Raw genomic sequence first — 27,673 nt, 5'->3', positions numbered from 1 at the left:
CTTTACCTTCTCTGTGTTTTGCTGGATTACTTTGTTCTCCCTGTATTATAGTGAATCACTTTCTCTTCCATGTGGCCATGTTACAGACATCACAAAACAGAAGCTTCCTCATCACTTTCCTGTCTAACCTAGCTTTGCCAGACTTAAAGCAGAAAAATTCCCTGCCAAAGAGGCTGTGATGGGGATGGTGCCTCTGCTCAGCTGAGGGTAGTGTACGCAGTTACTCAGTGAGGACAGAAATGTATGCACAGGATGGGGAGCCCTAACAGAAAAGCTGCCATGACCCCTCCTACCTCCCCTTTCTGGATGGGAAATGAAATAAAGACCCTTTAGTCTTGTTAGGGACACAGATGTTATGATGAGTGTTTGAAGAGAACAATGCCACAGACTTCAACCTAGTATCATTCCCCCAGTCTTATTTTGCAGAATTATTCAGGATGCCACTTTCAACACACATTAAAAAATAGCTAGCACGAGGTCAACAGCAGTGAAGGACAAAGTTCGTCCCAGTTAAAGCCTCTTCGTAGAAGGTATTGAGCATCCACTTCTTTCAAAACAACGAGATCTTTACAAGTTTCAGGATAAAACTTATTTTTTAAAGACAAGGAATAAATGTCTCGCTATAATAAGAAATTCCTTCTGGGAAGATTGTGGAACTGTTTTCTTCAAGCCTTCTTGTATTTTCTTGAAAAGCACTTGGTGCATCCGGATGCTTCTGCCACCAGGTTATTGGGGGTCAGAGAGGAGGACGCGAGCCAGGCAGCTGCCTGCTTGTGCGAGAATGCGTCCAAAGGCAGACTGGCAACGTGAAATGCCTCCTAAACCCTGAGCACCACTGTGCCTGGAGCTGGCAAAGGGAGAAGTTTAGTTTTCTTAGTGCTCCACTTTGGACTCGTGGGCAGGAAGCAAACGCGGGTGCCTCGTTCGGCACGGAGCCGAGCAGCCAGGGGCCACCACCGCAGCCGCTTCTGCGCGAAGGAGGACGACGACGGGAACGGGGGCACACGGGGAAGGGGGGCACACCGGGAACGGGGGCACACTCCGGGACAGCTCGGCCTGGCCGGCGCCGCTCGAACTCCCCGCCCGGAAGCGCGGCGGCCGCGGGGCCGCCTTCCTGCGGCGCGGCTCCGCCTCCGCCGGGCAAGATGGTGGCGGCGCGGGCAGAGCCGTGATCCGGTGCCGCTCCCGCTGCTCTCTCTGTCTCCATCTCTCCCGGCCACCACTGCTGCTTCCCGCCCTCCCGGCGGGTGTGCCCGGCCCGGAGCGGCGGGCGATGCGGCTGCGGGGCCGTGTGTGAGCGCGCCGCCCATGTGGGTGTCCCGGTGAGGCCGGGGGCAGCGGGAAGATGCTGCTGTCGCTGGTGCTGCACACCTACTCCATGCGCTACGTGCTGCCCGCCGCCGTCATGATGGGCACGGCGCCCACCTACGTGCTGGCCTGGGGCGCCTGGCGCCTGCTCTCCGCCGTGCTGCCCGCCCGCTTCTACCGCGAAGTGGACGACCGGCTGTACACCATCTACCAGAGCATGGTGCTCTTCTTCTTCGAGAACTACACGGGCGTGCAGGTGAGCCGGGCGGGCGGCGCAGGGCAGGGCAGAGCAGGGCAGGGGGCTCCGGCGGCCCGGGGAGCGGCCGTGGGTCGGCGGTGCTTCTCTCGGGTCGTGCGGGGTCCGCAGGCAGGTGCGGCCCCGGCCTGTGCCTGGTCCGCAGGGGATCCGCCTCGTTCCGCAGCCACCGCTGCTCCGCTGGTGATGCTTTTCACGGAGTGTTGGTGTTGTGTTCGTTTTGCAGGTCGGGAAAACGGAAGAGATGCGACACCAGTCGTGCTCTGTCAGCACTTGAGTGGCAGCCGCCTTTGCACACTTGAAGCCCCGTGGCCTGTGTTGCACATCTGTAGTATTAAAATTGGCAGCAGATGAGAAAGCTGTCACCGTAATTGTACATAAAACACGTACAACTTTTTAATAAATAGATTACTTAACCTCGAAATTATTACAGTTTTTCAGTTTTTGTGCAGACTACCTCATGTCAGTCTTTGGCCCTTAAATTTTGGATCAGCCATGGATTGTGATTATGCAGGATCTCAGTTTCAGGTGAATAAGTTGCAATTAGAGGCCTCTCTTGTATGACCAGAGGGATATTTGCATTTAAGTAATAATACCTCACAAAGTGCTCAGTGTTGGAGAGGTTACATATTTGTCCGTAATTTGAAAAGTAAGCAACGAGACTTTTAATTCTGCATGTAAAAAATAGTTATGAAAATGACAGGTGCTTCTTGCACCTAAACCTGACTTTCAAAATGTTTTGAATATGCAGAAGTCTGTTTGAAGTTACTGTCATCTTTAGGTGCTTGAGAGTAAGGAGTAGCAATACATGTTGACAGGTGACAGAGCTCATACAAAGAAGGCCTTCTTCATGTTTACAGCTAAGGCATTTGTCCACTTCCTAATGAAGCATTTATTTCAGAATCAGGCTAGATCTTCCCTAATTTCCACTCTTGAGTGCAGTTGTAGGGCTTCCTTCATACTGACTGATGGAAACCCCAAAAGCCAGCTAAAGATCAGGAGTTGCACAGTTTGACATCAGGGTAAATAAAACAGATACAAATCTGAAGTGAGATCTTCCTTTAGTGGTAGTTTTTGATTCAGCTTGTAACTCACATGACTTCACCCTTACACCTTGTCTCCAACTTAGCTAACTTGTGTTGTGCTTTAAATATCTGGGTTGCTTTTTTAAAAAAAAAAAATGAAGAAAAAGGGCATGAGGGAGTAGAAGCACACAGATTAAGTACTTACCATTTTATCTGCCTTCTGTAGTGTCTTTAGTGCAGATACCTTGATGTGTAGTATTACACTTTGGTCATTAGGTGCTGAAAGTAGCAGTATAGTAGTTCAACCAATTCTAAGAATGAGACCCAAAAATCAATTGTAATGGAAAAACTGCTCAAGTTTCCTATGATTGGTGTGCAGAGAGTAGCAAACACTTTGATTTTTTTGTAAGAACTTTTATCCAAAAAATGCCCATGGCATAGAGGTAAAGAAAGGAAAATTGTAATCGAAAGAAACAAAAGGCATTCATAATCTGTTGACCTCTGTTTTATTGCATTGATAAATGTCATACACACAAAAATGATGGGAGACAGTACAGATGATCAATTAGGACAATATTAAAATAGAGATGCTGTCACAGTAAGCAACAGATGACGTTAAGAGATGGTGGAAGAAGAGACATGTCATAAGTAAAATAGTAACTGAGACTGAGGGGTAAATAAAAACTTGGAAAGTACGTGCGTATGTAGGGAGGTAAGAGGTATAACCCTTACAATTCATGTATCATTTAACTGGAAGATCCCCCCCTTTGTTTGAGGAGGAGAAACAGTGTCCTTTCAGACCTACTCTTGGAACCCTGTACGTGCTTAACTTGAAACTCACAGTGGAAAGTTAACCATGTGCCTGAGTGTTTAAGATTGGGATGGTAACCTGAGAGCTACTGTGGGTTAGCTGTTATAAGGCATGTAATTAGATGCAGAAGTGTAGCATCATTAAACTTAATTCCAGTAAACTAACAAGAATAGTGGCTTCATAAAGGCAGTTGTAGGGCTTTACCAGCATTAAGACACCATAATAGCCATGGGAGGGAGGAATTCCATGTCTCTTTCAGGTTTATTAGATTATTCAATAGATTGAAGTGTTTTGAGGATAATTTTTTTTGTAACTGGATGGAAGGCCAACAACCTCTTCCATCAGAATACTGGAACTTGTTGTGAAGTCTCACTGAGGTCGTTAGGTTTCTACAGATGCTTAAGTGACTTTTTGTTGGCATCTTATTGTACCTAAGAAGTCTTTATTTATGTACTGTTCGGCATTCTTTGTTTTTTCACTCAGAGTATTTGTGGCTTTTCAACACAAAACACTCTAAGGCAGTTGTGGATATTTGAGGTGTCTGATCAGACAGTAATGTGAGTGGGCTGTTAATAGACTAACATTGGTTTGGATCATAAACATGGATTATTTTTTTGACTAAATGAAATACTACAGTATCATGATATTTACTTTCTATGTATTTGTCAGGAGGCGATGTTTCTGTCTATCATCTGCTGTTAGTCCATCAAATATCTAAATCTGTCTACCCTTCACGACTGTATGCACAAGTGTATTTTTCTTTTTTTTTTTATTATTCTTGACTTGGATGATTTTTAGGCAGGTTTGTTAAAACAAAACTCTAGTTCATTCTAGGAAGGGTTTTTGTCTCTATAGCAATATCTTTTCTGTTGGGAAATGTAGCTAAATAAGGTGATAACCTGATCTGCATGACAGAAAATTTTGAAATTTCTCTTAATTTCTCCTTTTCTCTTAAGTATTTCACTTGAGTTCTAAAATAATTGCAGATCTATAGTTGCTATGAGCCCTGAGTACCTATGTTCTAGAGAGTGCCTCATAATGTAACTGTACAAGTTTCTTACTTGCTCATACTGTAAATACCTTCCCTTTTGGGTCAGACACATTTTTTTTCCACCAAAACAATTTGTTTTACAAAGCCTGAGAGAACTCAAGCTAAGTTGGCATCAGTTTGGGTTTTCCAATAATGTTAGAATTCGTTAATGATTTGCCAAAAATACTCCTTTTTGCTGACTATCATGCAAGAGTTGGCTGTAGAAGATTGAAGAACCAGTTTTTAGAGTACAAAAAGCAACCAGAGCATCCCAGTGCTGTGAGGTAAATTGGACAAAGCCAGTACGACTATAAAGTGAAATCCTATAATGCTGTGTAAACTTGCCAGTGCAATTACAGTTTAGCAGGTTTCTGTGAATTTTATTAAGGAGCTATAAATATATGAAATTAATTCATATGTGGCATTGTGACAGTGCTCTTTAATAATCTCTTAAGATTATAAACTCATAGTTATGAAAATGTGTAAATGCTGTCTGTTGGAAAGTGGCATAGAGAGAACAGCCCTACTTTGACCCTGTGTTGGTTTTGATGCAAGTGCAGTTGTATCTTCCCACTTGTGCTGCTGTGAGCTGCAGATACCCTACAGTGCTGTTTTCTAGGAAGAATATATACATAGTGCTGGAACACTATGTAAAGTGAATCAAATGCTCTGTAGAGGGAGTCTCAGAGAGCAAAGGATGTTAATTTTATCAGTGATGAGCCAAGACAGTAACTGGTACAAACAGGTGCTATTTATGCACTTCGGAGGACTTGCATTTACTGGTGATAATAGTTGATTTGGCCCCAAGTTTTTAAATCATCAAGTAGCTGATGAACTGTGATGATGTTACTGCTTTTGTCTTTACTGTGTTAGGGAAGTCTGGTCTTTTACATTTTGTACAGGCAATAAACAGTTGAATCTTACCCTAGAATGTGAAAACTAGAGTGGCTGCAAATATGCCTGTGATTAGGGTGTTTGAAGAGCTGAAAGGGCTAGTGATTTATTATGCAGAATGCTCTCATCTCTCTCTGACCCTTAGCATCTTATCCCAGTTGCTGTCAGGGTGATGAAATTAATGTCTATTGTGTTTGTGCACGTTTCAGATCAGATGAGGACTAAATGTTCTTTAACTTTTTTTGTTGTAATTGTTTTTGATATTTTGTATGGAATGCCAGTGAAGAAATAATAAATCATCACTCATACAGTTTCCTAAAGGATCATTTTCTTCTGAAAGGTTTTGACAATTGAATGAAATCCATAATTGAATTAATGCACATGGATTTTGTTCAGTACTTGTATCAGCTGTTGTTCCCTACCCCCACTTGCTGATGAATAGAATTTTTTGGAATTGGTGTTTTCATTAAAGACATTTTGAAATTGTGTTTTTCATTGTCATTATGGGACTCTGGAAGGGCTGTGAGAATCAAATGCTACCTCAGTGTTTTTTTAGCAGAGCTGCGGTATTTCTAACAATTATTTTATAAAATACAAGAGATCCCTGATAGACAATGCAGTGTGCTTCCTGGTTTGATATTGAAACTGTGTCTCAACGAGGTTGAAAACTCCTTAGGGTTCGAGCAAACTAAAACTTTGTGGAGATGTTGTGCTGCTAAACTCTTGACGATGCTTTCCAGTGGAGTAGAGCCTGTTTTTTTTTTCTTATGTCTTGGCTTCCTAGGAAGTCTCTAAGGATAGCTTGGTGCCTGAGACTGGGATAGATGGTTAGTCTTCCAGCTATTGGCCAAATGGCAGTAGATGTGAGTGTGTGTGCCCATCTCTATTCCCAGGACAGCAACCTTCCCAGACAAGATTATCTTTACTTACTCCCTGCTTTTCCTTTTGAAGCTGTTCAGCCGTCCAGCAGGTAATTCGTGAGGGTTTAAGGTGGAGATGAGAAGGCAAGAGGCACTGCAAGTCTAGTGGCAAAGTGGCAGCATAATATAGGGAAGTGCTTCTGGTTGCTGTTGGTGAGGTGGTTTTTTATGTCTTCGTAAACTGGTTCTTCCCTCTCCACAATGGCAGAGGCATCATAACCAGGTTTCATCATGGAAGGGTGAAGGTTTGCCTTTGAACTGCTTTCTGTCAATAGATGTGAGTGACAGGGTCTGAATCCTCTTGAGATGAGGACCCACTTCCTAGGCAAATGCCATAACTGGAAAGTCCAAAGTAAACATCACTTTTCACCCTTCTTCAGTTGTGTTTGGAAAGAAAGTGTTGGTGATTGCATTTTGGCATGAGCCTGGGTTTACGAACCTGTGCTTGAGTTCCCTGAGCCCTCTTCCCTCTGTGGCAGCTCAGGAGCTGGAGGGCACTGGGGTGGTGTGGGAGCTGAACAGGAGGGCAGAGAGCTGTGGTCAAGGCAAACCTCCAAGCTCGGGTGGGAGCTGAACAGCCGCCCAGGGCCTGAGCTTTATTAGGTCATGTAACTTACAGCAGTGACCCCAATTAGCACCTGCTCACGTTGCTGCTTTGTGAAACAATGTTAGCTGTTGTGGGGCATTTGGAGAGATTGACATGTGATGGTGGAAATAATGGAGCCAAGGTCTTGGGAGAGGGGTAGAAATTTGGGGATTGGTGAAGTGCAAAATTTGAAAAGTGTAGTGAGGTGTATCATGTTTGTGTGGTAAACTTTTGAAAGAAGCCCAGTGAAATTTTTCTGATGTGATACTGGCTCCATTTAAAGGGTTTACCCTGTCACATTTCATTAGAGATTTCAGTGCACAGCTGTCTCCAGGCATATATGTATTTTATAGTATACAACAAAGTCCTGTGTGTTATTAGAGCAGAAATTAAATGATACCTGCTAAGCCCGAGGGATGCTACTTTCAAATTGAGATGTATGCCTAATTTTAGACTTTACATTCAGCTGTGGTATAAGGCAGCAAAAACAGATACATTAGATATGTAACCTTTGTGCTCTTTCTGTTTTAGATATTGCAAACCAGGTACTTGCATATATCTTAATTTTTATTCTGTCTGCCTTTGGCTGTAGTTCTGAGGGTGAAAATTATGTCCTTCATGACTCTGGTTCAGTGAGATACCAGCTACGGTTCTGGTGTGATGCAGATTTGGCTTTGGGGCAATCTGGAAAGAATTTAATATGGGGAGATTACATTTAGAGCTGATCTTGATCATCCTCCTCTTCCTGCCTGATATATGAAAAATAAAATAAATAAATTAAAACTGAGGTCTGTTAGCAGTTTTTAGAAATCCAGTATCAGCTACCTGAACCAAGATTGTTGTTTGTGTTCATAAATTAGGAGCTTTGAGTGAAGATTTGAGTAGCATATGTTTTCTAATTGAGAAGTCACAACTGAATCTGAGTTTTATATCAGTCTTATCTATTGCAGTCTGCAATTTAAAAGATGTGTGTTTACATTTTTAGGTTAACTACATGAATATATGAAAATATTAAAATGTATGTGTCAGGTAGGAAAAGCTAAGGAGTCAAAGGGCAAGTTTGAATGCATTTATAAATTCTGATTTCTTTGGCCAGTAAGTTTTGCAATCTCATGGTTTGATTTTAGAATCTTCTGTTTAAATATTTTAATTTTAGTATCTTAAGATTTTTTGTATATTAAGTTTTTAATATCTGTTCTAAATTTGCATAATTTGTTACACATGAAAATAAAAATTGTTTTTATTACATTTTTTAATATTTTTTTTTAACCTGCATGAGTTTTTGACACTTTTCTCTTTTTGCATTTTACTGTGTTTTGGTAGATACTGTGCCAGGGAATTTTACAGTGATCTTCCATGCCCTTTCTTTCTGCTTATGTAATACGTTCAGATACTTTATGTAAGGATGGTTGTTAATTGAGACTTTTTTTTTCCTAGTACTCTACCACTGGACACTGTTCTTGCTAAGAGAAGATTCTATTCATAGTTAAACCTCTGAATGCAGTTATTTCAAACTTTTTACTTCTGGCTTACAGGATATCCTTTTTTGGCCTGTTTTAGTTGTGTTAGGTAAAGTAGGCTTAGATGTTAGGGATTTTGACATTACAATTATGAGGAAGCATATATTTTCAGGGGAAAAATACTCTTTATCTTCTGTCTGTTTGAATTTATTCTATGAAGGGATTTACTATAAAAAATTGGGGAAATAATTTTGTTTTGTTCTTTTCATTTCTGTCACCTATTACTTGTCATCTTCCCTGTTACAACTAGATCCTCTGTGTGGGAGTAGGAAATCATAGCATTTATATGCTTGTTTGATTTTTAAGTGTAAAATTGGCTACACAAGATTTGGTCAAATCTGTGTTTTAACACATAATGTAAATTAATTTTTTTTTCCATCTAGTTACTTTGAACTGTATTGTGGTAGTTGCAATATGTTTTCCTGTGGAACTTATGGATTGACTTGAAGAGTCATTCCGTTTTCTAAGGCTGCTTGGGAATCTGAGGGCATGAATTTTTCTTTTTGAGTAAGCAAACATAGTGCACAATCCCGAGCAAGCTGCAGGTGAACTGACTCATTCACACGCTGTGGTGGTAAGCAGATTAGTGTGATTCTCATCTGGTGATTTTTTTTGGCTGATTCATTTACTGTGTCCAGTTCTGGAGCCAGAGTTGTTGCAGCTAGCTCAGATACCTCCTTGCATGTTCTCTTTTGCTCTGTAGTGATTCTTTTGCCTCACTGTGAAAGTCTGTAGTGCTTAAATTCTAAATACTTAGTGAAAATGGTGTGTGGAGAAGCTTTCAAAAATCTTATTCCACAATCATAAGCAGAGAACATAGAGGTTTCTTAATCATCCCCTTTCCCGTTCCCGTCAACTTACTGACAGCTTCACACCAGTTCAGTCTGTACTTCATAAAAACACTTGCACGAGTATTTCAAGTAAAGATACAACTCCTCCTTGGAGTCCTAGATATTCAGAAGCAAAGTTCCTATTATAAAGAGTTCTGGCTAGAGAAAACACTGCAACCTGTCACAAGGTTTCCTGCTTCTGGCTGATGTGTGGTGCACAAGGGTTATTTACAGAGTTAGCTTGATGTGTCAATGTACCGAAGCTGCTCTTTGGGCTAATGGACAGGATAGGACATGACCATTTTGTATTTTCCACTACAGAAAAGTAATAAAGTAAACAATAGCCACATTAAATGTGGGTTTCTTTTGCCTTTCTTTTAATGAAATTACAAAAATATGTGGGAAGAAGTCTTCAAAGGTGCTAAAGACTTATAAAAGAGACTTTCTCCTATTGGAACAGATGGGATACTTCCTTCCACTATTGTGCTGGAAGGCATGTTTAGGTTTGTGTGATACCAAGATGCCAAATGTTCAGAAAAACACTCCTGTTGAAGTCTCAACATACAAATAATCTTTCACATGTGCTATTTATGTCTGAAGTATGCACAGTTATTGTCAAAAAAAAAAAAAAAAAAAACCCAGACATAATTAGTGGTGATTTACTATAAAAATTATTTAGATGCTCTAATTCTGACTTTCCCAAGTGATCACTCACTGATTGTAGTTGTGGGTCTGTGCCATAGAACTGTATTGTAATCAAAAGCAAGTCCTTTAGAGAAATTATCAGTAAATTATTTGGGTGCTGAAAATAGGTTTTATTCAGAATTTAGATGCCAAAATCCTAAAGTTATGTTCTTGGTAAGTCTTGCTTTTTTTTCTATTAGCAAGACTAGAACATCTAAGTTATACAGATGCCTTTTTAAAAATTTTCTTAAGGATCCTGGGGGTCCATTGTCTTTAATTCAGCTCAGAAACTGTAAAGCCTTTGCAGTCAGCATCAGAACTAGATGACTTCTATACATGGAGTTAGTTACACTGAATGAAATGTAATGTTTATAAAAATTTGTCAATTTAGACCATGAGACTGAAAGCTAGTATGAAAGCAAAAGTGTACAGACTTCATATTTAACGTCATGATTCATTCCTGCATAATCCATATAGGTTGCTAATATGGTTTTCTTATAAAAAGGAAATAGAATGGCAGTAAGTGTATTTTCTGAAGTTCTGTGCTCTCTGGTTCAGTCAAATGAAAGATGTAATTTTAAAACAATTGCATTACATTATACATAGGAATCCTTTTAATATTTCCCAGAGCTTAGTCTCTTAGCAGTGGTTTTCTTCACTGAACCTCAGTAAAAAACATAGCTGCAGAATGTTTGAGTGAACTCTGCTTTAATGAAATGGATCACATGATGATTTTATGGTTTGCTGCTGAGCCTGAGCAAGGCTTCTAGAAGCTAAAAGGACTTGTGTCATCAGGCAGGTCTTTGGTCTAAGAGAATTAGTCTAAGAGACTTAAAGAACTTTGCTCAAGATGCCTGCAGAGGTCAGCTTGCTCGGGCTACGCGTGGACTTCAGAAGCTGTTGTCCGGTGGTTGTTTTGGTGCTTGGTTGATGCAAGCTCCACCCTTTCACCACAAAATTGTATCTAGAGTTTCTAACAAACATGAGACAGATGCCCTAGGATACTATGTATTTTAATAAACACTTTGTAGTAGTGCCCAGCTAACAAGAATGCTCTTGTCCCAAAGAGCACACAGTCCTAATTATTAGTTCGGAAGAAATGGTGAGATGGAGAGAAGTGCTATCTTGTGAGAGCAGTACAGCTGAGTATATGGAGTCTGTATGGTTCGTTTTTAAGTGTTGATGTTATGAATGTTCTGTTTCTCCTCTTTTCCTCCAGAAGAGGGAAGGAATGTTCTCCCTGTTATCCTACTACTTTTATCCTTTTTTCTAGTTGCTATTGCCTGTGCTTGAAACTGATGTTTTTCCTGATTGCAATGGTCCACCTTCACAAACTACCCCAGTGCACATCATTCTTGTGGAAGTAACAGTGCAGGGAGCATCATTCTGCAATTCACACTGAGTTTCTTTGAATAGGGAAGGGAGGAGGGTTAAGAAGCCTGAGGAACCAAGAGTGAGTGTGCTGGTAGATGTGATAGGACATCAGATGAGATGGCCCAAGTTTTTACCAGCAATAACCAGTTGTTTGCCTTACTGCTACAGAAGCAGAAGTGCTAGATCTGCTTGCAGATTAGCTTCTAACTGCTCCCATTATCAGCCACATCCAATTATAATATTAAGGTAATCATCTTAGGGTTTGGCAAGCAGGTCTTCATATAGTGTGATTACTTTTACCTCTTGAGTTATTTTTGTCATGGCACTGTTTACTGAGCTGATATAGCTAGGACGTGATTAAATGATCTATTTAATTTTCTTTGGTATGTACAGATTTCATAAGCAAGAAGTAAAACTCTAAATTAAGAGTGTCCACCTTGTTGCAGTGAAAAGCCCTGGAAATTATGAGTTATTCAGGTGTGGCTGCCGTGCAGGACTGTTTTACATTGCTACGTGACCTACCACATTAGCACAGCCATGGTTGAATATGTTGCATTGGAAGAAGCAGAGGCTGGTAGGGAAGCAGAAACTGGTGTCACCAGATTACCCAGGAGCTCCCATTTGCATACCTAGATCAGCCTATCACTGAATTAGTAAATTCTGTCATCAGGAGAACTTGTAACCTCCTGCCAGTGAATCAGAGCTACATCTGGACGTGACACTCCAAGGTGTGTCTTGCGCCCGCTGAGCATGTGAACAGCTTGTGTATTGCATCCATGGAAGCTGGGTACCAGTCTTCCCACATAAGGGGATCTAATAGCACCCAGTTTCCTTTGAAAACTCGCTGAATTGAGTTTGACGGCACTGCTGTGTAAAGAGATGTGAAAGACCCACATTAACACTAACTGTATTACCTGTTATTGTGAACTGGGCTTTGAAGCAGCCAAAACATGGCTAAAAGCACGCATTTTAAGGTTGTGTGCACAAGTAATATTTGCAATGTTAGACTGTAAATCTGCATATTAAACATTTTCCCTCAAATCTCTGCTTACTTTGGCTTAATGTGTTGCTCTTCCTTTTAACTTGTTTTCTTTACTTGACTTCATTTTGCCTTTTCCTTTTTTTTTAACACAGCAGATTCTATTCTAAATGAATAGGTTCCTCACATTCTGCATTGTGGCAGACAGGACTTTTAGCAGTTATTTAGGCTGATAGGAGACCTTCCCCGGATCTTTGCTCGTGAAGACTGGCCATTATTATTATAGGCTGATAGGTAGAATGTATGTATGTATACTATGGCATATGAAGAAATAGGTACTCAGCTTCTGAAACTGAAAATTGTATCCCAGGCATTTCCTGCACTACTTCCCTGGTTTGCTGGCTGCAGAGGGGAAGACTACCCCCTCTTGTGCTCTGCACACCCTGAGAGAATCATTGTTCTTCTGAGGGGGGCTAGGAGTCTTTTAGCCACTCTGGTTTCTTCAGATTATTCCAAAAGGGGCTTGAATATAGCCTGGCACTGTGGGCACTTGTTCCTGCACTGCTGTCCCTGGTAAATCACTCAAGTGCTTGCCTTGGAGCATGGTGCTGATAAAGCCAAGGTTTTGGGTTCAGTCCCCATATGGGCCATTCACTTAAGAGTTCGATCCTTGTTGGTCCCTTCTAACTCAGACTATTCTGTGATTCTCTGTGGCTTCCAGATATCTTCTGCACCATCAGACTGAGAAGGAGCCAGAGACTGCATGGTCTCTTCAGCAAGGAATTCTGCAAAGTTAGCTATGTAAAACAGCAGGGAGTTAGAGGTTTTCTGGACACCACAAAGAAGAGTACTATATCATTTCCTTCTGCAGCTATAATATACATTAGGTGCTCTGGTTCACCTAAAGACATCAGATTACCAGAAATTAGAGGCCTGTCCTGAGAGGGCCTGCTTATCCAGAAGCAGGTGAATTCTTCAGACATCATCTCAAAGGGAAAAGGACAACATTTCTGCAGGATTCGAAGCTCTAATTGTAATAGAAGGGTTAACTTTATTCATAAAATCTTATGTGTATGAGGGAGTCAGAAACTTTTTGATGTAATTAAACAAGAGGAGTTTCACAGACAGCTTGCTAATCAAGCAAGTGTCAATAAACAACTGATAAGAACTGCACCTTTTCATCTCTGACAAATACCAGACAACCATTTACCCAACCACCGAACTCAAGCCACAAACAAATTTACATCCGAAAAGCCAATGCCAGACACCACTTAACATGTATTTAACAACCACGGACGTGTATAAAAAGAGACACTGACTTCATTTCGGTGTGTGCCTCGGCAGGGCGCTTGCCCTCCAGGCCACCAAACGCTGTTTTGCTTTATTATCACTTGCTTAATAAATTTATCAATGTTTAATTGGAATTGAGTTGTCTAAATTCTTATACTAACTTGTAACATAATTGTTACCCCACTGTTGTGTATGATGAAAATTTTCAGAAACCCGATAAAGCAAAAATACTTGGGTCTCAGGAGAGCCACTTGGATGCCCACAGAGTAGGTGTCTCCTGGGATTGCAGGCTGGAAGTTGCCATTCTTATCTGGTTGTAGTAACAGGCTTAAGTTTGTAGCTCAATTCCTAGCTGAGGGTATCTCACATGAATAGGTGTTTGCTGGCCTTTAATGAACTGTATAAGCCTTTTCTCGAGATCAGTGAAATAGGCAGTGCTGAAGTGGATGATGCTGCAGTTAAAGCGCTTGCATCCTCTTAGGCTGAGCCATCTGAGCAAACAAAATAGAGCTTCCAGATTTTCTCATTCTTGTATTTGCTTTGAAATAAAATGTGCAGGTTTTGCACGTTTAATGAGAACTTATTATAAATAGGAAAATATTCTTTTTTTTTTTAATTCTGTACAACAATATGGCTGTGTGTTTTACCATGAGTAAAAGATTTCAGTCCATTACACGTAAACACATACAACCATTATGGTAAGACATAATGTTGTACACAGAAATTGCTTACAGTAACAATGAGAAATTTTCTTTGGGATTTAAAGTGAACTACGTCCAATCTTATTGAAATAAAAAATAATACAGATTAACTGTTATATTTGGCAGGCGCCATCATACATGTTTTTTTAAGGGAATGATCCTTTGTTTTTACTCATGTAATAGTCACAACTGAAGGCTTTAAACTGTGGGTCTGATTACACCGAGATCTTGACTTAGTACATTAAAGTGGAAATATTTACAAGCTGAAGTTATAAATTGCTCATTTCAAACCCTGTTTCTTGTGTGGGGCAGCTCTTGGGGTCAAGGGCAGATTTTGTTTTCCTCTTGTTCTTCTTTTTTTAATATATTTTAGAAAAGCTTAAATAGCATTCAGGACCTTCTGGTTTAGTGATTTGTTGTATTGGGCCTTTTCCCTTCCTCTAAAGCAGTCTTTGCCAGAAACTGCATAGTGGAGTCTTAACTTGAAATTAAAGAAAACAGTGTTTATGGACCTCACATGCAACAGTGGTGGGAAAGTGTACTCTTGGAAAATGAGGCTTTAACTCTGTGAGAATAGCAGGATTTATTTCAGCGGAATTTTTGCACCTGAACTGTAAGGTCAACCTTCTGCTGAACAGTGGTACCTAGTGTCAGCAGTAAGGTTATGAATTCTGGAACTTCAATGAGAAGACTACTCCTAGCAAAGTCTTGTTTGAATTTCTTCAATACTGTTCAGAATATACGTATCAATTGACTTGTTACAAATAATGTTCAGTTAGAATTTATTATTGCATGCCTTTTTTTGGTGGTGGTGGGGGAATTAATCCAAATACAGTAATGTCCTCTGTACTGTAGGCTCAGTGGTCTCTTGTTCACGTCTTTACTGAATATGTTAGTTTGGCAATATCTGGTTTCTGCCTTGAAAACAAAATTTAGTCAAGACTGCGGTTGCATTTTCAAAGAGGAAACGCCATGAATGTACAGCTTTTATGAGGGGTTTTTGTTTAGTGTTAACAAAACAAGGCATTACCCATCCATTATCACAGGTTTAGGAACCCCTGGTGGTCTAGTGGTAAGGGCGCGGCGCTGTCACTGCCGAGGCCCCGATTCGATTCCGGTCAGGGCCACTCCCGGGCAGATGGAGCTCGTTAGCCCTTAAAAAGGCAACCCACCTACGTCCTAAGGACCTCACTGCCACCGTCCAAGCTCGCTTGGCCCCGGCAGATGAACCTTAGGATTAAAGGGTGGGCTCAGTTCCGCGCACACTGTGTCTCACCTAAAAAATCCAGTGTGCAGGCTGGAAGGTGTAAAGACCTTCCCTGGATCTTCGCTTGTGAAGACTGGCCATTATTATCACAGGTTAACTAAGAGGTGGGCAGATTTTCTAGAGGTGCTGGTTGAGACCATCATATGAGACTCAGCATACTAGATGATACCAATCAAGATCTGAATGTTAGTTAGATCTTCCAGATAAAATTCCAAAATTGTCCAGACCAGGGAAGTGATGATAATAAGTGGGTAAACCTTCCAAATAGCACTTTAGGTTTTTTTGGTGAATGGAGTAATTTTGAGGTAGTGCGTATATCTGATACAGCTAACTTCTAGAAATGAGAAGTACACCTATTGGTATTGGCAGAGCAAGGGCTAAATTCTACCTAGAATGTGCTTATTCACTAAATAGTGAAAATATTTATTAAAGATAATTGAAATTGATTCTTCAGTTCAGAATTAAAATTGTTTAATTCGTTTCTCATTTTCTATTTGATATAAAAGGAATTGAATTAATCCGTTTTAAAAGGGTGACTAGGATTCCTACTTCAGCATCTTGCTTTGTAGTCCTGCTCCCAGAAGGTTATTTCACTAAGAGGCCATTGCCTCTCAGAGTGAGAAACTACAAGGTTAAAGAGTATCTTTAATATAACAAAGAAAAAAGTGTAAAAAAACATGCTGGCTGGAAGCCACAGACCAATTTAAAGACACCCTCAACCTCATGCTTTTTAATCCGTTCTTGATGGTTAAAATCACGGCAAATGGTTGAGATTGATCTAACCCAGGAAAACTTAAGATTTTAGGTTGGATAATAAAGAGTGAGTGGGCTGAAGCATGTCTTATTTATTGGATGTATAAAGTTAAATGATGATTTTGTACCTGACTATTAGCTTTAGTTATGCTAATGGAGGGATCTTGTGAATGAAGGTCAGATTCCATGGATCCAGTTCTAGGGCTGAGGCACAAAAACAGAATAGCTTTCTTAAAGCCTTGTTAATTAATATTTACAGCTTTGTTGATGAGTCAGTTATCTGCATGGTGAGTCCTGATGCAGTGATAGGTGTTTGTCTGTTGATGGTGCTAACTTACTGACAGTTTTCCTAGTAAACAGCCAGTTACTGCATTGGATGTCATCACTGCCTAATGCAATGAAAATAAATAATAAAGTAATACTACATTTATTTTTTTATTATTTTTTTAGGTAATAATCTACGGGGATTTGCCAAAAAATAAAGAAAATGTAATATATTTATCAAATCATCAGTGTACAGGTTTGTATTTTTTTTGCTTGTCTTAGCACTTCTGTAGGTTTAAAAAATATACTTGTCTCTTTACCGTATCTCTTTCCAACCTTGCCCTAATGAGCAAGAATTTCTAATTCAAAAACCTTTAATGACATTTATATGTACAACATGTGCTTTGTGTTTCATCAGTAGCAACTAAGAACTAATTTAACTGAGGATTTTGGGCTTTTGTCTTTGCAGTTGACTGGATTATTGCAGACATGCTGGCAATTAGGCAGAATGCTCTTGGGCATGTCCGGTATGTCCTGAAAGATGGCTTAAAATGGCTTCCGCTCTACGGGTGGTATTTTTCACAGGTAAGCCTGCTCTCCTTTTCCTTGCTGTTTGTGGGTCAAATATGTAAGACGTACTTTCCCTCTGTTTGCTATGCGTGCTGGAAAGATGTAGTTCTGAGCTGGCATTCATTTATTTGGACATGAAAATAGCTGGTTTCACTCAGTGTAGTTAGGTGTGTATCTTAAGTTGAGAGACAGTTATTAAAGACTCAGTAAATGAATACTTCTTATGGGTGGTATTTATTAGTAGAATTAAAACTGTCTGTTAGAAATTTCCAAATTTTCTAGATCTTTGTTCTTTTTACAATCCAAAACTCCACTTAGCAGTAGGTGTAAGCAAACTTTTTTTTTCTATGTATCATGCTACAAAATGGGAGTAAATTGGTATTTCTGTGATGTACTTATTTATTTTTCAGTTGTTTGGTTTTAGCACAATATAATAGAGAAAAATTGGATCTTAGTGGAGGAAAGGCTTCCCTGTGAAAGTGTTGATGGTTTTGCTTTGGACTTTATTAAGCAAAAACCTGAGTCTAACAATAATCCTATTACTACATTTTTCTTTCTCCTCTTTCCGCATAATGCTCTTCTTGTCCCTTTTAGTTTGAGATCTCAACCTGATGTGACTCAAAAGTACACAATTACTGAGAAACAGTGGGCCATGGTCACTGTACAACCAACATACTAAGTAGATGTGATCTTCACTCTAAAATGGTAGAGGGCAGTGTAGGTGACTTATCTCCCTAAAATCCTCTGAATTTGTCATGTCTTTTCTTTGCTTTTTCTGAAAGCAGGACTGTTTTTATATACAAACAATGAAATGTAGAGGGGGAGGTTTTTGAAAGTACTGGTTTGCTTGTTGTTTTTTTTTTCTAGGTGATCAGACATGGCTTTACAGTACTTATCTCAGGATTTAGATGGGTGCTTAGTTGTTAAAATAGAAATAGATAGATTTCTGGATAACTGTTACAAAGTGCTTGTTCAATAAGATTTTCCTCCTTTGTCTTTTCTATGTTCTTACGTGTTTGCTGAACATGAATCTGCCTTCTGTTCCCCCACCCCACCACTTGGACAAAGAAAAGCAAAAAAAAAAAAAAAAATCACGTAGAAAAATACTTCTAATAGAATTAGGCTGATTGAATTTACTGTCAGCCCAGTCTAAGAGGGTAGGGAATATTGAAAGAAATACTGTGCTGGGTATGATTAGAACTATATATTAGTTTGTAAAGTAATATATGAAGATGTGTATGTCTGAAGAGGAGAATTTACTCTTTCCCTCATCTTTGGCATCTCATTCAATATTTTCAGTGGTCAATATTTTCAATGGATGAGTGTCTTAGACAGCAAGTAGGTTATAAATCTAGGCTCTGCTAAAACTGGTATGTTTAGAGCAGTATACGCTTCAGAGAAAATAAGAAAACTGTTCACAATTTCTTTTTTTGGTAGGTTTGCTGTCCCAATCCCCTAAATAAGTTCAAACTATCAGACCCTGTCATACCTCACTAAGGGTATCCTTTGGAAGAAAATGTACTTCTCAGTTGTCTAATGCTTGTCCCCAGTCATTCTCTACATTTTTCATCCACTAAAGTGACCAGTCTGTTGCATGGAAATATTTTGCTCTTTGTTCTCGACTGTAGTCATTATGTTGGTGGTGATTTAAGTCTACTTTAATTAAAATACAGACAAGATATATATTCCATCCACTATCACTATGTGTCCAGAAATGATTTTTTTCAAGATTTTGGAAAATTACTTTTGCTATCCGCAATATCCAGTGCTCAGTTTCCTGACTGGTATATTGACTGTTAAAAGAAGGTTCCTGTGGAAATTAATCTGAATGTAGCTTACATTTCTAATCAAAACATATATATTAAATAAAATCTATTCAGCTTTGAATAACTCAAAAAAATAAAACTTCTACAAGATGTAGTGAGGGGTGATTATATCTATTTTTATATATATGTAGATATGTTTAATTCAGTGACACAGTTGGAAGACAGTGGTGATGCATGTATGCTTAAATGACTGAGACGGGATGCTGAAGGCCTGCAGTGCGAGCTAATAGGTATTTTTATTGTTTTTATCACACCAAACAGTGCAAAAACATAAAACACTTCCTGCCCTTCCTGTTGATGTTCTGTCAGTGATGTCACTTACACTCCACTAAAAGTTTCCAGAGCCACATAATTACGCCATGCTCACGGAATTCATATTCCCTACCTCAGGTAAACATCCTGTTTGGAAATAAACGTGGTCTGGATGTCCAGGAGAGCGAAATTCAGGCACAAAGGAAGTATATTTGTAAACATAATCCATTGTTGACTGAGAGAGGGGCTTTTAAAGTACAGCGGAAAAAAATTATAACCTTAAAAACAGTACTTCCAGAAATCTGTTTTGAAAGGAGTTCTTATATTTGATCTCTTACTGAAAAGGAAATGCAATACAAATTGGGGAATTCAAGCTATATACAATGGCATAACTAGCATTCTTCTTTGGAGGCAGCTATCTAATAGCAAGAGAAGAAAAGAAACACTTAAATTAACCTGTTATGTTTCAGGTCTGATTTATAAGGTAGAACTTATTTCAGTGAGACTGGGATGTAATTTTGATAAATATTTTTGCTATCCCGCAGTTTGCCTGGTTTTTTAACATAGGAATCATATCTTTGTCTCTTCTGTTATTCAGCCTCAGCTTGTGCACCCTTTTGGTTGTTACTGAATTTTAGCAACATATTTCATTAGTATGGCATCTTGCCTCTCTTTGTAACCCTGAGCCTTAGGACACCTGACACAGTGACGTACTTGGGTTGTGTGCAGCAAATCCTGATCTTACACTACATACTTTGTCTGTTCGTACATGACTGTATGCTCGTTTACTTCAGTAGTACAGATCCGCTTCTGAGCATTAAGAAATCTGAGGTGGGACACCAGTTGAGTCTTTGGTGTTATGGTGTCCCTGAGCAAACTGTACAATAGTAACTTCATTTCTCCCAGTTAACAAATTAAACAAGGAAAAGTTGGTTCAGTATTTTTCTGTTTTACTGCAGCTGGTTAGTAATTTTATAAGGGAGAACCTTGATTTCAACCTTCTCCCATTTATCAAAGCTTCACCTAGCTGAGCTTACACAGAATGATGACTTACCAATTACATGGAAGTCTTGTGTAGTAGATGCATTATTTCTGATACCAAACTGAGTTTACCATTCCTGAAAGGGGTGATTGTGGTGTCAGAATACAACTGTACTTAAGTCTGCTTAAGAATTCTTCTTCCCTTTATTAGTGTCAGATCTTAAAAATGGTCTTATAAGTGGGGTGTGGAGATAACATATAGCTCTCTGTTTACTACCCAGCTTTGGAATATTATTCTTTTCATGCCGTTATCTGTCTAAAATGTTAATACTGCTTATGGGATGGTCCCAATACTGTGCTCTTGCCTGCTAAAGGCCAAACCTAGTGGACTGGGGAATTCTGTTTATGGTTTTGATTCCCTGGCGGTCACAGCAGCCCAACTGAGTGCTAGAGCTGGCTACTTCACCTTGGCAGAAAACCACAGACAATAATGTTAAGACAGAATATTTAATGTGGAGTTAATGCACCATTGACTTTTATGTTCCTTTTCACTGCAGCTTTTGGAGAACAACTTAAAAGCCACATCAAATACCACTAGCTAAGCAGCTACATGGCCATCTCTCCATGCCATTAAAGCAAAGGCTGAAAGCAGTTCGCATGATCTCTTCCTAACCCTTCCAAATTTATTCCTGGCCATGCCATGTCATGCCACTTCCACACACAGCCCACCACCCCTCTTTCTACAATGTGTACTGTATCTTTTCCTGAGATCAGACATTTAAATGAGGTTCAGCTCTTAGTAGTTTTAATCTTACTGTCACCTTTCTGTTAAGAGCATGTAAAACCATAAATGGACAGAAGCTGTCTGACAGAACCTAATACTAATAGTCAGGGTGGACAGAAAAGAATATTACGAAGTTATGGAGTCCATTAGAAAACCCATGACAACAAGATGCCTTCAAACTGAAATTCTGTTATTTGGAAGCTGATTTTGTTTTTGCAGACTTTATTGTATCAGTAGTTCATATTGACACGTTTGTTTGCATCCTCTTACTCCATAGATAAAACAAAGTGGTGGAAGTGGGGAAAAAAATACATTTCTCTTCATGTGTACTTTGTCATAGTCCTGCTACTGAAGTTTTTATGATAAATTGTGTACAGCAAGTTATAAAGTAAATCTCTTCCTAGACATAGTCTAACTTTTTGTAATAATTTTCAGTAAAAATACTTCTGTAAAATTCTATATCTTCTACAGATTTTGGTTTACTTACTCAGTTATCTCTGTATGTAACTTCTTTATTGAAAATTTAATTCTCTAAGAAGTGTGTGGGAGTGTTCCAGACCTATGCTAGTTATTTTGTGCTATTCATGAAGTTTGTACGTAGAGGTATAATACTTGCATTTCCAGTATTTGCATAAGTCACTATTTAAGAGTGGGTGCATAAAATTGAAAGCATTGACCTGTAAATACTTGTATGTGAGTAACTTCATTTGTGTGATTTTCCCTTGATATACAAATTAAGCTGCATGTCAGTGTTGTCAAGGATAGATCCCTGGGATCACTTCCAATGGCATCTTCCAGTTAATTATTTAACACCTTTAAACAAGACACTTCAAATGTCTTATAAACTGGGAAGTTTTTTGTATCCGATTTTTATTTAAATGGATTTTATGAACTAAAATACATGCAAATGTAAAATTAGTTTCAGGTGCTTTCATCCTAGGAGAAAATGTCTTGTGGGCAATTTGTAGCAATGAGTCATAAAGGTGACTTGTCATTGTTGTCTTGTTTGTTCTTCTATCAACTATTCTACATTAAACTACACCTACATATTTAATGCTTTTCCTTTTTTTTTTCCTCTCTCTGATAGCATGGAGGAGTCTATGTAAAAAGAAGTGCCAAATTCAATGAGAAAGAAATGAGAGAGAAGTTGCGGGCCCAGATGAAAGCTGAGACTCCAGTAAGCTTATACCTTCCTTCTCATTTCTTTGACTTTTTTAATGGCAAAGGCTTATTGGAGAAAAGAGCCATGCCCGATACCCACAAACTACAAGATGGTAATCATGGATTTGTTTTCTTTCTGTGTTCTTACAGTTACTTTCTGTGATAAGAGTGATGCCTCTAATTAAAATGAGGAAAATTTGACTAGTCATTTGTGAATGATAGGAACTTTGTAATCCTCTCTGTAGAGACCAAGGGGGATCTGGATTAGAAGATGAACTGTAGCACCTTCCTTGAGAAACCACTAAGAGAAAAGAGAAACAGTCTGTTTCAAAAGAGAAACACTCTGTTTCAAGATAACATTTTGACTACTGTGTGTTTGTCAGAGACTGATATTCTTGACTTCTGAAAGTCAAGAACCATTCTTACCAAATGTTAATTAATCATCACGATGGTCAATCATTTTTAATGGCAGTGACATCTTAAGAACTGAATAACTTTGTCTGCTATGCCTAGAGGAGGAAAAAAATTACCAAAACAAACTCTTGATAATTTTCTATTTGAAGAATGATTGTTACTGCCAAGTGACTTTTCTCATGACTCCCTGTATGGTTTGTGGCTCAGTGGTTAGAATCACTGTGCTTTGCTTCCATTACTTGATGTGTATTAAAATTTTTCTGCCTTTTTGGCAAAGCTTAAGAAAACCAACTAAGCAAGCCTTGATACAGAACAGTTACACTTTCACTTTATTTAAAAATGTGTGATTAGGAATTAGACTGCACATATTGTCAAACCTTATAAAAGGTGAGGCTTGGGTAAAAGGAGTGCATGGGTTGTTTTGACATTTGTAATAGTCTTTTTTTTTTCTTCTTTGGAGATATAGAGTTTCTGTTTGTGCATGTGTCTGTGTTGAAAAAACAAACTAGCTTTATGCTTACTGAGAGGTTAAATGAGTAAAGTTGGTGGTGTTGGAAATGGGCCCAGAACCTGGATGTGTGTCCCAGGCAGTTGTTGCCATTTTCCTCATACTATCTAAGGTTGCTGCAGACATTCATTCTGTTTAAAATCTCTCAGTCAAACCATATAGGGAATGACAAGTTTTACAAAACCAAAGCTGTCAAAAGCCTGTTTACTGAGGCAAATATTTGCATCTGCTGGGGTAAAAGGCACAGACCATTGAGTTGTTGTTTGAGGGAAGACTAAATTTTCGATAATCCGTTTTGTCTGAGAATTTAAATGTAGATACTATTAAATGGCCTTTAACATGCAGTTACTACTCTGAGAAGAACATGATAACTTTAGTCCTTACACCATTAGTCATGAAGATACTTTGGAGTTCTGCAACTTAGCATAGCATTCATGAGCAACCATATTGCTTTTAAAATAGAAGACATTTTGATCAGTAAAGCAAGTATGCCCTAAACTCATCAGCTTCATACAAAAATAACTGATCTACTACTCTGGAATTTTTATGCACTGTATGCTATAGCTCAGGGTGGGCTTTTCCTCAGTTTAGAGGGCAACTGGTGTAGCTTAGTCATTCTGTGTGTATGTGGTGGTGTTCTTTCTTTATTGTAGTGTTGGAGAAGAGCTGGCCTTTCAGCTGCTAAGGAAAGATTTATATACCAATAGATTAGGGATGGACAGGAATCTGTGTTAAGGGTCATGTTGTTGTTCACAGTTTCTCTGCACATACAATTTAAACAAAAGAATCTAGATGATTAATGTTCAGTCTGTCTGGAGTCATCCCTATTCCCATTAAGAAATTGAAGACATACAGGAAGACAGAACCAGTCTTCTGTTCTCTTCAGCATAGCAAGATCTTTACTGTTTCACTGAGGACCTTTTTTTTTTTTTTTTTTTTTTAATTACAAGTAAATTGGAGTTAAAACTGACAGGAAAAGTAAGGCTGTCTCTTGGCCTCTTACATTCGAAGTAGAACTGGATAAGTGATCTGGTAAGCCTCCTTTTGTGCAGTAACAGTGGGACTGCTTGATGTTCCTTGCCCACCTTGTCTTATGAGTTCCACCTTCCTGTGTTCAACAGCCCCTTTTCCTCCAGTTTGCAGCTGGTCCACCCTTCTCCCCAGATGCAGTGCAGCAATACCAGACACACACAAAACTTTGACGTTAGGCTGAAACACTATTGCACCTGTGTTTTCTTAGAGAGAATCTTGAACTAATAATTTTTTTTATTCTGGCAATTAGTTTGCTTTCCAAACTGTTGTTGAATTATACACCTAAATGGTGCATTATTGGACCTTTTCTTGGTAAAACTTACTTGAAACGCTGTGATTTTGTTTAAAATTCCAAGAAGTCTGACTGATTGCTAACAAATTGCAATTTTGTGTCTTGTTATGAGAACAGAGACTGTCACATTGTTTAAAGAGCACTTCTGTGTTAATGTTGTTTTAATGTTACTCTAAGCTATGATAAGATGTATGGGTTTCTCAATGCAACAATATATCCAGCTCAATCTACTTGTTTTATAAAGTTAACTCTTCTGAATAGCAAACTATTCAGTTTGATAAATGAAAATGTAATTTATATTCATTTTTATCATGCACTGAGAGTAGGAAATCTGCATTCTGAGATGTGAGATTTAAACTAGTACAACAGTATTTAGCTGATTACTATGTGTTTCGGTTTTGTAATTTAGTCACAGTTTTGTCATGTGAAGCAATGTCAATCTAACAATGAAAGCGTGGAGGGGACAGGTACATTAATGCAACTGATACAAGACTTATTGTAATTACTTTGTCATATAGTTACTAATTTGCAAATCCCTAACAACTTATAAATCATGGATGTTCTTGCTTGCTTTCCCCACATCACCTTTTGTATGTCATTTCAATTATACCAGGTAGGCTTTCTCATACCATATCTTTTTTGGTTATTGATCTAGTGATAGTGTTTCACATCCAGTTTGCCAGAAACATGCCTTCTAGGCAGTGGTCTAAACACATAGGAGTCTCTCTAGCTGTCAGGATGCAATAATAGTAATAGTAAAACTAAGCAAGTGCATTGTGAATTTTGTAAATGAAAATATTTATTTGTTTTCCCTTGTCACCTGGGAAAAGCATAGTAAATGGAAGATACCTTAGTCAGTAGTTACCACTTATTGATGCTCTGTGTTATTCTACAGAATGGCAGCAGCTTTCTCCAGGACACCCTCCAAAGCCCTGTCCTTGGCCAGCTTTTCTCTTTGTCACCTTTTCTTGCTGTATGTTTATGGTTGTTCTGTATTCCAGGGACTCTCATCAGTTGCTTTGGGCCACTGCTCCACCCAGCTCCTTTTGTGGCACTCTGATAAATGGCAGGGACTTCCTTGTCTATCCTACCCCCCGTTCCGGAGGCACAGCCCCTTTGGGGCCATTTCTGTTTGGTTTTGCTTGGGAGGCCTCGATGATGCTGGGGGAATGAATAGAGTTGCTATTTGGGTGAATGCAGTTACCATCTTCCATTCATTTCATTTTGGATTGTGGCAAGTGCACTAGCATTACAGTGGGGACTCTGCAGGTAACCCCTGCCTCTTTCCTGGTTTTCTGACTCCAACAAGAATCAGCATGATTCTATTAAATGAATCCTGGTTCACAGCTTTGCCTTGAAGCTTTCAAATTGATAAGAGATACCGAGTTTATTGACACCCAACCATCATGTAGAAACAGGCATGAAAGTACCACCTAACTAAACATAGGAACCTACTGCTTGGGTTAAAATATATGTCTCAGTGAATCAGGGATGACAGTAATCCAAAACTGCCTATGCCATTTTGAACATGAGCACTTATTTTGCAGCCACTGCAATAAAATATGTAACTTTATGTAGCTAATTGTCATAATTGAAAAAATCCGTATAAAAATGGCCTTAGCTGCAGCTGTTGTTTCTGGGCAACTAAAATGCTTCTAGACCTCAACAGTCTTATTCCAAGTTCAGGAGAGCTTATTTATTTATTAAAATCTGGAAGAATCTTAGAGATTTCCAGTCTTTGGAAATAATGCTTAAGGATTTAACTTCTGCTGCCCATGTTGGGAGAAAAGCCAGTCATACAAATAGGTCTGGTAGGCTTAATTGCTCTGGCAGGATATCTTTGTCTTGTGCAGGACTGTATGTGAATATAAATAGGAATCCATTTACATTTATGAATTTTACTCAGTTAAAGTAGTCCTAGTGAGCTACACAGTAGCTTTATATGTGCTGAATTTAAAGCAAAGGCCACTTCTCATTCTTGTTGGTATGCTTTCAATTCAGAGATATTCAGATTCTGGTCAACAAACCTGTTTAGCTGCTTGTGTTTTAGAGGTTTACAAGAATAATTAAAATATAATTTCAATCCCTGCTTTGTATTACACATTTAGGACTGGAGTAAGCAGATACTGTTCCCTGTTGTGTAATCAGCTTTTGGTGGTTACATTATCTGCTTTGAAGATCAGTAATGTTGTTGCATGCTTGTAAGTGCTGACCTCTGTACCAAGAATGGTGTTCCTGTCCTGTGTGCTTCACTTCCTTTGCTCTGTTACCTGTTACAGCCACTGAATTACCCTTCAGAGCTAAGCATAAGTCTTTGATGGGGAAGAAGGGGAGTGGAACACCTCATCTTGAAGTACCATTCTAAGAATCCAAATTATGTGATTTGAATACGAGCACAGTTATGAAAGAAAAAAAAAATGCATCTGGATTTGAATATTATGTCTTTTCCAGCTAACTCAGAAAAGTTTTACTTAGTCACTGTCGTGGTTTTGTTCTGGGTCAGTTTGCTTTTACACCTCTCACACAATTACTAATCAGTTGAGAGAAGGTTTATGCAGATAAAAGAGACTGGATTGGGAAAAAACTATGAGTATTTATTATTAGCAAGTTAAAATTAAAGAACTACATTTACAACAATTCTACTTAAGTAAAAGTGCTATGTATTTACAGAAAAATACTTCTCCCCCCCCTTTATATCAGTCCAAGGAGGAGAAGTAGTTTCTGTCTTCATTTTCAGAGTTCCAGCTCTCTTTCCAGTAACTCTGCAGCACTCTTGTCGCAGCTGGAATTCTTTCTCCTTTTCTGTGTTGGCCTCCAGGGCTGGGCCTACCCCCCTCCTGGGCTAAGACCAAAGGCTGAGGGTTACCCAGGTCCTGAAGGGTCTTGCAAGGGGACACTTGCCTACCATGGATCTTCTTCCACAGGGTTACAGGGGATAATGGCTTAAGAGTCCACCCCTATTCCCTATGGAGGTCCCTCCCCATGGGAGAACAGTCCTTGATAGACTTCTCCAGCACAAGTCTAGCATGGATCCCACGCATGGATTCTAACATCCTTACCCAAGCCGTTTTCTGCTCCAGCGTAAGGCTTTCTTTTTTTTTCAAAGTCATAAATTTCCAGCACCAGCAGCATGAATCTCTCACTGAGATCCCAACATCCCTACCTGAGCTGTTCTGTGCTCCAGCGTAGGTTTGGTCACAAATCTTCAGCAGCAGTATGGATCCCACACACAGATCCCAGCATCTCATCTGAACCGTCTCTCTTCAGCGCGAGCCCCATCCCCTTCAGGGTCATATTTAGAGTCACAAATCTTCGACAGGTCTCTGCCTCACCTCAGGTCTCTCATGAAGTCTCAGCTTCT

General features: G+C 39.3%; 1 protein-coding gene across 1 annotated transcript in view; it reads left to right on the top strand.

The window, feature by feature from the left end:
* The first annotated feature begins 1,126 nt into the window (after positions 1-1,126).
* The window catches only part of AGPAT5 (1-acylglycerol-3-phosphate O-acyltransferase 5), a 55,954-nt gene continuing 29,407 nt past the window's right edge, over positions 1,127-27,673 (top strand). Inside the window, exons 1-4 of the mRNA XM_050340725.1 lie at positions 1,127-1,564; positions 16,679-16,748; positions 16,962-17,077; positions 21,993-22,082. Of these exons, the coding sequence (XP_050196682.1) occupies positions 1,346-1,564; positions 16,679-16,748; positions 16,962-17,077; positions 21,993-22,082 (495 nt within the window). The 5' untranslated portion in view covers positions 1,127-1,345. The remainder of the gene's footprint in view (positions 1,565-16,678; positions 16,749-16,961; positions 17,078-21,992; positions 22,083-27,673) is intronic.

Source organism: Myiozetetes cayanensis, unplaced genomic scaffold (genome assembly GCF_022539395.1).
Source record: "Myiozetetes cayanensis isolate MyiCay16 unplaced genomic scaffold, myiCay2020 scf97, whole genome shotgun sequence".
Classification (NCBI taxonomy): domain Eukaryota; kingdom Metazoa; phylum Chordata; class Aves; order Passeriformes; family Tyrannidae; genus Myiozetetes; species Myiozetetes cayanensis.
This window is presented reverse-complemented; position numbering and strand designations above follow the sequence as displayed.